At 46.2% G+C, this 10,421-nt stretch overlaps 2 protein-coding genes across 3 annotated transcripts; one reads left to right on the forward strand and one right to left on the reverse strand.

Moving 5' to 3' along the window:
• Positions 1-3,173: 3,173 nt before the first annotated feature.
• SARC_11510 (hypothetical protein) lies at positions 3,174-6,448 on the forward strand (the record flags this gene model as incomplete). Its single annotated transcript, XM_014294403.1, has 1 exon — positions 3,174-6,448. A coding segment is annotated over one exon (3,214 nt), but the record flags the coding sequence as incomplete, so codon positions are not given.
• A 1,619-nt stretch (positions 6,449-8,067) lies between these two features.
• Positions 8,068-10,351, reverse strand: SARC_11511 (the record flags this gene model as incomplete). 2 transcript variants are annotated; one of them, XM_014294404.1, is made up of 4 exons in its annotated part: positions 8,068-8,138; positions 8,285-8,693; positions 9,569-9,686; positions 10,216-10,351. In XM_014294404.1, coding segments are annotated over 3 exons (439 nt in total), but the record flags the coding sequence as incomplete, so codon positions are not given. The 2 variants fall into 2 exon arrangements, with proteins under 2 accessions (XP_014149879.1, XP_014149880.1); XM_014294405.1 differs by having other exon boundaries at positions 8,068-8,693.
• Positions 10,352-10,421: the final 70 nt, after the last annotated feature.

Here is a 10,421-nt window from a genome sequence, read left to right on the forward strand (position 1 = left end):
TGTATGTAAGATGCAACTCACACCCTCATCTCACTACCGAACATACACGTGCACACATAGCTGAGCCGTTTCTGTACATCCAACACCGAATAGTTGTACCTGGTTGATATAGCATACATAAACCTGTACATAGGATGCAACTCACACCCTCAACTCACTACCTAACATCCTACACAAGTACACGTGCACACATAGCTGAGCCGTTTCTGTACATCTAACACCGAATGGTTGTACCTGGTTGACATAGCACATATAAACCTGTACATAGGATGCAGCTCACACCTTCCACTCGTAATTCGACAGGGGTCGGCATTGGTGATTGCGTCTATATTGGAGACTCCCCAGTGTGATATTCCACAGACAGCTGTCAAGCCGTACATCAGCGGCATCAGCTCAAGAGCCAACAAGATGCTGGAGACGGTATGTTGTATTGCTACGAAGAGATTTATTCTTACCGTAGACGTTTGTGTGGTACATCGTACATGTGTGCGTATATGTGTACGTTTATTTGCTAGCAAGATCTTTTGAAGCAACACGTTTGTTTTCTGCATGGCTGTTCTCTCATCGTAGGGGATGTGCCTTACTTGCAAGTATACGTAAGAATCTATACATGTGTAAAGGTCTTCATATAATCTGTATATACTCTTATTTTTGTACGTGCAGTTTCTTTGCGCGCTCAGAAGCTGATTGTAAAGTTTACGCGACGCAGCAATCCATGTTTGTTTTCAAAAAACATACCTATATATATATATATATATATATATATGTATGTATGTATGTATGATATATGTATATATATATATTTATATATATAGTATATATTATGGTAGTGTGTGTGAGTAAATATATATATATATATATATATATATATACGTCAGAGATTCGTATGTATGTGCTCATAAGGTATAAACGGACGACGATATCAGAAAAGACCCGGTATTAAGTGCAAAATGCTCATAAACTATGCGTTATCCCCACTCTCGAAAGTATTTTGGCTGACTAAAACTGCAGCATCCGCAAGGCTGCGACACATCAAACACGCCAAATGGTATGAACACATGGTTTTATCGACGCATATTCTAACATGATTGAGTCGAAATTGTTCCATCCGCTCAGTTCTTACGCTTAAAACACAAACACCTCATAGCGGCACCAAGATACGTGTCTTATCAACGCACACGCTGATATCTTTGTTTCTAAACCCCCAGCATCAACCAACATTTCACGTCTAACAGACCCCAAAGTAGTATCAAACACGCTAAAAATATTATTAAACAACAACAAGAGTATCAAACACCCCAAAATAGCACTAAAATATTAATTTCTCGACACCCGCTAATAGCCTTACGTTTAAACTTGCTGTTTCGCATCAGGAAAACCACCACGCCTAACACGCCTCAAAGTGGTATCAAAAACCCATAGAATAATATCAAACCCTCCAGAGTGGCACTAACATACGAACGCATGTTTCGACGCATACGCTAACACGATTGCTTCAAACCCTGCAGCATCCGCCAAGCTGGCCGACGCAAGACTCCTCAGAACGGATCCAAATCCAATCTCTTTGGTGATATTGCCCCGGCTGCGCGTATCAGCTCACTCGTGACATCAATGCAGATGAACAAGGAGGTGTGTGTGTGTGTAAAATATTGTTATGTGTGCATGGATGTTGTCTCCTCCATGTTAAGTAAGGGTCCTACCGTTCCTCAGCAAAGCATCTCGTGCTTATTCACCGTGTTTAGCTATCCCAATTTACTCAACCATGAAAGCAACCTCATAAACTATACTACCCCATTGCACACTACTATACCACCCCACCCATACGTATTCATCGTGTCAAGCTATGCTCATGTGTTGAACCTTTCCATCTCGCTCGTAAACTATACTACCCCATTACAAATAACTATACCACCCCACCCATACTCATCCATCGTGCCAAGCTATGCACATGTGTTGAACCTTTCTATCTCGCTCGTAAACTACACCACCCCATTACATACAACTATACCACCCCACCCATACTCACCCATCGTGTCAAGCTATGCCCATGTGTTGAACCTTTCTATCTCGCTCGTAAACTATACTGTCCCTGTGTGCTAAGCCCGAGCCCGTTCCTATCGTTCGCCCTCACAGTCACTTCCAGCCACGCAAAGTGGCTTGAACATAAATCCGTATACGGGCAAGCGCAACAAAAGCAGCAAGCAAGCACACCGACTGCCAACCGCCCCGGCCAAACGGGTGCCCGCCCCATCGACGAACAAGTATGTGATACGTAGTACACTTTGGATTGGGCGAGAGGAGGGTGATTGGCTCTAACTCCTTCTATACTGCAGATACTAGCCCGTATGCTTGCATGCCAATATTTGACACACAGAAACGGGTTCGTATGGTAGCTCTGTGAGCTCAACTTGGCATATGTGACTGCTGGTAGTTGTCCCTAATTGGGGCCTGGTCTGATATAGTATCGTGTACAGGGCGCTAGAAAGTCGACTGTGAGACCCAAGGGATATAGTGTGTCTATGTTCATATCCATTTGTACATACGTGTATCTGTAGGCTATGCTGGCTGTACCGAACTCTGTGTGCCGGTCTCCGAGTCGATGTATGCATTGACCCATATAGTTGCGCTTGTAATAACAACTCTAGACTCTAATGCCCCTCATACGTATTCCGTTCTACCGGTGCGCGCGGATGTCGCGTCAGAGTGTGACGATTGCTAATGTATATATGTATAGTTCTGCGCTAAAGTATATAGGGCGATGTATACTGGAAACAGTACAAACCCAGGTGTGTGTCTCATGCCGTTTTTTAACGCACATAGACATAGTTTCGCTATGTACCTGTCTAGAATCAGTGCAGGTCCAGGTGTGTGTCATATCAGAGGCTGTTGCTTACCAAAGTGTATAGGCGTAGTTTCGTAAGTCTTTTTAAATCAGTTCATATCCAGGAGTTTCTCTGCACAATCACAAAACCCTACAACCCTAAACCCCTGAAACCAGTGCTTGAGTCGCAGTATATATAGCTACACAAGCACGTGTACTTCTATGGGCTGCATCTCAGTATATGCCTTGGCCGTATACTTCATCACAGTTTTCCCATGATTTACCAATATGCAACACATGCATGTCAACGTTAGCGCTCACCTTCTAGATGTTCTACGTTTTATCTCCCCAGGATCAGCCCCGCGGACTTTGGAGCCGGCCGAAAGTTTGTACCAGAAACACATAAACCAAGTTTTCCTCCGGCCACGTCCTACGCGACGCTCTCGGGCGACAACACCCGGAACACTGGGAACCCGAATACCCACATCAATGGGAATTCCGCAAACAGCGATGTTCTAAAAAAAGAAGCCAATCAAGATACGCGCGGGAATTCATCGGGGATCTCGAGGGTAGCACGGTCGCGGCGGAGCAGAGCGGACAGGCAGTCCAAATCAGGAATGGGGAGCAAAATGAATTTATCTGCCATCCTTGAGATTGGAGTCGAGAACGAATCAGGGACAGATTCTGGGTCAGCAAACGGACCCGATTCTGAAGCGGAAGGCTTGGATGGCTACGAAGGCCAGGTTGATACGAGTGTAAGGTCTGTACCCAAAAAAGGTCAAACCACAGAACGTGCTGGAGCAGACAATAAAGCCGAGCGAACGAGAGATATAGAGAGGACGGTGGATGCTGGCGGGCCAGCTTTGCATAGCGGTACAGGCGATATAGAAAGCGATACGGATAGTATAGATGAGGATACGACTGTTCCGTCAGGCCGAAGGTCTGAGGTAGGGGTCGCACGTCCAGTGAAGTCGGCCAAACGTCGCTCAGACACTCGGACACGGGCGAAGATGGGTAAGATGTGCTCAGACACTGTAGCTATGTGTGCGCGTGGGGAGGGCAGTAATGCTATCGTCACTAAGGCGAAGCGTGCGAACGCGCAGGCTAGGAGTAGTGGTATTGAGAGCAAGAGCTTGAGGAGTACAGCGCGGTGTGGTAGAGCTGAGGCAACGGGTGCAGGCACAACAGCTGAGAGTACGAAGGTGAATGTTCGGAGCACGACGACTAAGGCCCAGAGTACGAGGAGTAAAGCTCGGAGTACTCACTCTGAGTCAGAGAGTACGAACGCTGTAGCCAAGAGGGCGAATGCGAAGGCCAGATATTCCATCGCTGAGAAAGAAGCCACTCAGACACACCGCAATGAATCCACTCGGAAACGTCCGCTGAGACCATCTGAGGGGCTGCAGCTGAAGACGGGGTTGCCGGAGGGGTACCTCAAGGCACGAAAACGGCGTGACACGATCCAAGACCAGACAGCAGCACAACCGAAGGAAGCGAGTGGCACACACCACAGTACGTCGAGAAAGCGAGGCCGCGCAGGCCGGGATGAGCTAGCTGTGCAGGACGATGATAGGGGAGGTTATGCGTATGCACGGGATGGGGGTGGTGTATCGGAAAGTATTTGTCAGGCTGTTGTGGTGCGAGAGAGACTGCTGGCGTGTGTTGTGCATAGCCGTCATGTGGGTGCAGCGTTCCACCGGACGGGCTGTGAAAGGGGTTTGAGAAGGAGACCCGTAATACGCACGTTCCGACGGGTGGGGTTACCGACGGTGTACGGGAAGGTGGCCAAAGCATTCACAAGAAGGCGAAATAGCAAAGCTCGGGCGATACAGAGGGTGAGTGTCCGGGAGTATCAGGGCAAGGCCCAGGAAAGGACTGTCGATGAGGTGGTGATTATTATCGAGGACTCGGAGAGTGGTTCAGAGGCAGACGGAGAGGAATTAGAGTACGGTGTGGACGACAGGATAACTGACCCGGCTGGGGATCAGACGTACCAGCATCTGCATAGTGGAGCTGAGAAGGCGCATGAAGCGCACTATATCGTGGGCGTGGGTACAGCCCTCGAGGGGGGGGTTGTCCAGAGCGATGTAGAGCGGACCAAGGACGATACGGGAATACATATGGAGACCCATCAGGAGGACTCGAGGATGGTTAAGGAGCCCTGTCGTGTGAAAAATATTGGCCCTACTGAGCACCAGACTTGGCTTATTAGTAGTGATACTGGGCCGCAGGGTGGGCCGGAACCTGTGGCTACCCCGGAAGACATACCCCGGGGTGGACATGGCGATGAAAGTGACGACGAGGATATGCCTATGGGAGTGCCTATTGATGATGTGGCCAATATGCAGTCGAACTCGCCTCAGCCGCCCGCATTGACGTCATTGAGCCCGGAGGGGGTGGTTAGCCTGCCCAGCGGACCAGGTAGGACGGTCGACGCGCACTCTGGGGACGGGACGGACGGTGCAGGAACGGGTGTGGATGTCCAGGAGATTGCGGAGACGAGGGGGGAGGGGGTGCATATACCAGATACAGGGATTAAAACATCGAGAGAAAGTGTGGGCAGTAGTAAACGGCAAAGGCGTAGCCCCAGCACTGCAACGAATTCGTCCCGACCCAAGAGCACTGAGCCGGTATCCAAGCGAACGAGGCATAGCGCCACCAAGTCAGCTGAAGTGGAGAGGAAGGATATCAATAGCAGTGTAGAGGTAGGTAATGAGGAAGAAACCGGAGGGCGAATCAATACAGACCTTCAAGACAAGCTCCAAGAATCGGGATCAAAATCAGAATCAGGATCAGGAGATACAAGATGCGGAGCCGATTTGGAATTTGGTAGGCGAACGTGTCCTGCTGGCGTGAGGGTAAGCGCAAGCAAGACAAAGGGTGTGAAACGGGTATCAATTTCTGGTGCGACTGACGAAAATTGGGACGGTAATGACGAATCTGGAAGTACATGTGGATCGCCAGTCGACGGATTGGGTGCAAGCTTAACCCCGTACGAACAGAAACTGAGTAGGAGCTCGACCTCAGGGACGGCCCGTACGAGAAGTTGCACTCTATCGCCTACTAAGGAAGGCTCTGGCTTAGTCCTTACACCTCACATGGAGGCTAACAGTGAACAGGGTGTGGAGGTGGGTCTAAGCACAGAGTCTTATCCATCATCTGCGCGAAAGGGTACTAGGCGAATCAAGCTACAGGAGGAAACCCGCTCGGGGCGTATAGGTACGTGTGTGAGCTCCGACCAGGCCTATCCCTCTCCGCACTCTGGACGCAAGGAGAGGTCTCAGAACGCTGAGCACCTGGGGAGGGTGGGCAAGAAGCACACGGCCAAGGACAAATACGGCCCCAAAGAGACGCAAAGTGGGCGACCCAGAGGAGACGGCTTTGATGGGCCTAAGGGTACTCATGATATAGAAGCATCGCATAGAAGCCATGAGAAGGGCCACACGGGCAGGCAGGATGGGGTGCCGCAGGTGCATGCTAGTAGGGTGAGTCCGTTGAGTCGGGCGGATGAGGGGAAGTCCCGAGGTCATGGATCGGATTGGAAACGCAGACGGACTAATACGTAGCGGTGGAAGGGTTACAATAAAATCATAATTAATCTAGTTGTTTAACTGAGTCATATATGCGTTAGAATAAATTCATAATTAATCTAGCTGTTTAGCCGAGACATATTTGCGTTGGAATAATTTCATAATTAATCTAGTTGTTTAGCTGAGTCCTATATGTGTTAGAATAAATTCATATTAATCTAGTTGTTAAGCTGAGTCATATATGCGTTAGAATAGATTCATAATTAATCTTGTTGTTTAGCTGAGTCCTATATGTGTTAGAATAAATTCATATTAATCTAGTTGTTAAGCTGAATCATATATGCGTTAGAATAGATTCATAATTAATCTGGTTGTTAAGCTGAGTCATATATGCGTTAGAATAAATTCATAATTAATCTAGTTGTTTAGCTGAGTCCTATATGTGTTAGAATAAATTCATACTAATCTAGTTGTTTAGCTGAGTCCTATATGCGTTAGAATAAATTCATAATTAATCTTGTTGTTTAGCTGAGTCCTATATGCGTTAGAATAAATTCATATTAATCTAGTTGCTAAGCTGAATCATATATGCGTTAGAATAGATTCATAATTACTCTAATTGTTTAGCTGAGTCCTATATGCATTAGAACAAATTCATAATTAATCTAGCAGTTTAGCTGAGTCCTATATGCGTTAATGAATCTGTAGTAAAGATATGCATCATACACATCATTAAAGCCTTATCGCATAGGTAGGTATTCAGGGGCGCCACAGACACATGCTAGTCGGATGTGTCCGGTAAATCGGATATAGTAAAGCTCAAATGCAGGCCGATTGTTTGTTTCAAAACTTAATTTGTGCGATCAAAGACAGTCTCATTCATCCCATCCATCCAAATCTCATGTTTGTGACCCAAACCCAAAATTTGCACATTACTGAGACTGAGGGCTCGTATATACGAGAAATAGTTCACTGAAATAGTTGCCTCCAAATAGTTGTGGACCAATGAACGTACAGAAACGTTGATAGTTCATAAGTTCGAGGTCAACTTTCCGAGGGTCAAACTTCATTTTGATATTTGCAGTTGCGTTTCAAAGCTGAAAATTAAGTTTACTATGTTGGGTCAAATATCCCAAAAAAAATTAAAAAAATATAAAAATGGGGGGCCGTGTGTAGCGCATCACATATTCAATATAGCACCGTTGCCCTATATTTTATCAACTCTTCGTTTATACGGGCCCTGAAATCTAAGTTTAAGGTTTGGGGTTCTAGGGTTATAGGACTTTGAGACTGAAGTCTGATTTTCTCTCTGAAGAAATCTCCGTATAATAGCAGCAAGACGAACCTTTGTCAGTTAGATGCAAAACTTCCTGGCAAATGAAACATACCATGGTTTATACGAACGTACAGGCAAAGGCCTACCCTGTGCGTTGACTACCACGGCACAGTAGACTTTGCGCTGCAAACTACGTACTGTCAAGTTAAAGAAACCATGGTTTATTGCACTGTCAAGTGAAACCCCCATGGTTTATTCGATCGGACAGGCAGTGGTCCGCCCTGTACGTTGACTACTACGGCGCAGTAGACTGTTTGGGAGTGTGCAGCTACGTATTCTTTTTAGAGAAGGTCTGGACAGTGGATGTAACCAGCAGTGCGCGATACTGAGACGCGAGATACCACACGCTGTGGTACAACTGCATCGCAGACTAATTAGATTTACCTTTATTTTTACTTTTACAATTACTTGCAGGACTGTACCTTGCTAATTTCTGGGCACTACAGTACACCTCCAATGCTAAAACTACTGGACAACTAACTACATTGACCAATAATTAGTTTCCCTATAGGAATTCAGTATACCTCCAATGCTAAAACTACTGGACAACTAATTACGTTGGCCAAGAATTAGTTTCCTTATAGGGATTCAGTATACCTCCAATGCTAAAACTACTGGACAACTAATTACGTTGGCCAAGAATTTGTTTCCCTATAGGGATTCCCAGCATAACTATTTGACAGATGACAGACTAACTAATTAGTTAAGTTCCAGGAAGTATTCACCAAACTTGGTCATCAGCGCATGGGAGTTGGCCTTCACCGCCACACCCACTTGACAGACTAATTGCGCTCACTTAAAAAGTAGTTTTCTTCCATCACCTATCCACCAAACTTAGCCTTTAGAGATTCGGGTAAGGGGTAATCCTGCCAGTACCGAACATCGTACGCCACTTTGAATTGAGCCGCCTCTATGCTTTGCAGACCCAGCTCGCCGTCTTCGAAGGCTATACAGTTCTCCGGTGCGATGCCCATGAGATCGGCCGCTTTCTTGAAGGTCTCCGCGTCTGTACGGGTAAAATTACGAATGATAAGAATTGGTGTTTTAGTATGAAGAAGGTAAAGTTACAAGGAAATTGATACCTTCTATTCGAATGTATGCGCATGTATATGAGTATTCGGAGGCTATGCAATTCTCGGGTGCGATCGCACTACGATCGGCCGCATTCTTAAAGGTCTCCGCGTCTGTACAGTTAATATCGAGGATATTATAGAAATTAAATGATACAAGGAGCATAGGATACAAAGAATCAACGAGATCGACTCTAGTATGTGCGTATATACACAACCATAGATGTATGTATACTGACATACGTATGGAGGTAGCACATCACTACCGGAAACTGGTGTACCTATGCGCGAGAACTGACATAGGCAAGTCAAAGCAGTCACACACGCAGCCACACCTCGGTGTGAGTTGCAAAACAAAAACAAAACGCTAAATTTGAATTGGTTTCCTATGATTACATGCAAGACTTTCAGGACTTTGAAACTCAAATGAACGTGCGGGCGTGCTACAGACCGGGTATGTGTATACAGAACCACAAAAGGTGTGCAGAAACGGGGCGTATGGTGATGATAGCAAGGATTGAATGGAGACTTAGCTCACAACACGGCCCGGCATGGGAATCCAGGCCAACATCTCTTTCGCCTCATATATCCCAGGTGTTTAGGATTCGAGTAAGCAGATAATATTCTTGTGATTCGGTGAGGCTAGACACCGTAATATAGCATACGGTGTTGATTTTCAACATGACATCGTTGCAAATATTCAACGAACAACAACCGTACAATATCTCTGCAGCACTCTAACGAAGTGAAACCTCATTGTACCCCTAAACGTCTAACCCCCAAGATCAACCCCTAAAACCCTAGAACATACCAGGTTTGCCTTTCGTGACATCGGCTCGTGTGACCACAGCGTCGCATAACTCGTACACGTTGATGGTTTTGAGTGTGTGGATGACATCCTTATCCCCGCCACCACTGGCCACAGCAACCTGAAGGGATAAACACAGCAAGGTAGATAATCTATAAATAGAACGGCATGAGCTTGGTTCGGTCTGGCATCATTGAGACTTGGCGAGGGGTGAAGTGATAGACACTTGCACAAAGGGTAGGAAAGAGAGCAAACGTGCTGCGTATGGTTTGTATCCATAGATTGGTGCGCAATATGGAGACAAATACAACTGACGGAATAGCGTGTTGCGTAGTGCATGGTGTTTCTTATGTCACGCCAGAGTTGACATCTGATAGCAAAAGCTTGGATTTGCCGTACAATGATAGCTACTTGGATTCAAGAATGAGGGTAGGCCCTCGGGCATCATACTTTGGTAGAGACACGCACACACACGTAGATTTGCGCTTAGAGGGCCTTTATGCGTCACAAGTCACTAGCGCTGCTGGACTTCAAAAGTGGACTCATCACACCCTTTGTGTATGGTATAGGTGATAGGCACGTAAGAACATATCAAACACACACCGAAAACAAGCTAACAACGCAGCTAGTTGTGTACTGGGAAACCATACCTTGATTCCTCGCTTCCTTGCTTCCATAAATAGATCGTACATGGGCTTGATCGGTGCCAGATGGTCATCTCTAAGATGCGCTTGCGCACACTTTTCCTTATCGAGTACGAATGACTCGACATCTACATTGACGCCTGAAAATAATGGCAATTAGTGGGAAACGATATCAATGTTTATAATCATACTCCGTAGCGTACGTAATACTT

Source organism: Sphaeroforma arctica, assembly GCF_001186125.1.
Source record: "Sphaeroforma arctica JP610 unplaced genomic scaffold supercont1.1730, whole genome shotgun sequence".
Classification (NCBI taxonomy): Eukaryota; class Ichthyosporea; order Ichthyophonida; genus Sphaeroforma; species Sphaeroforma arctica.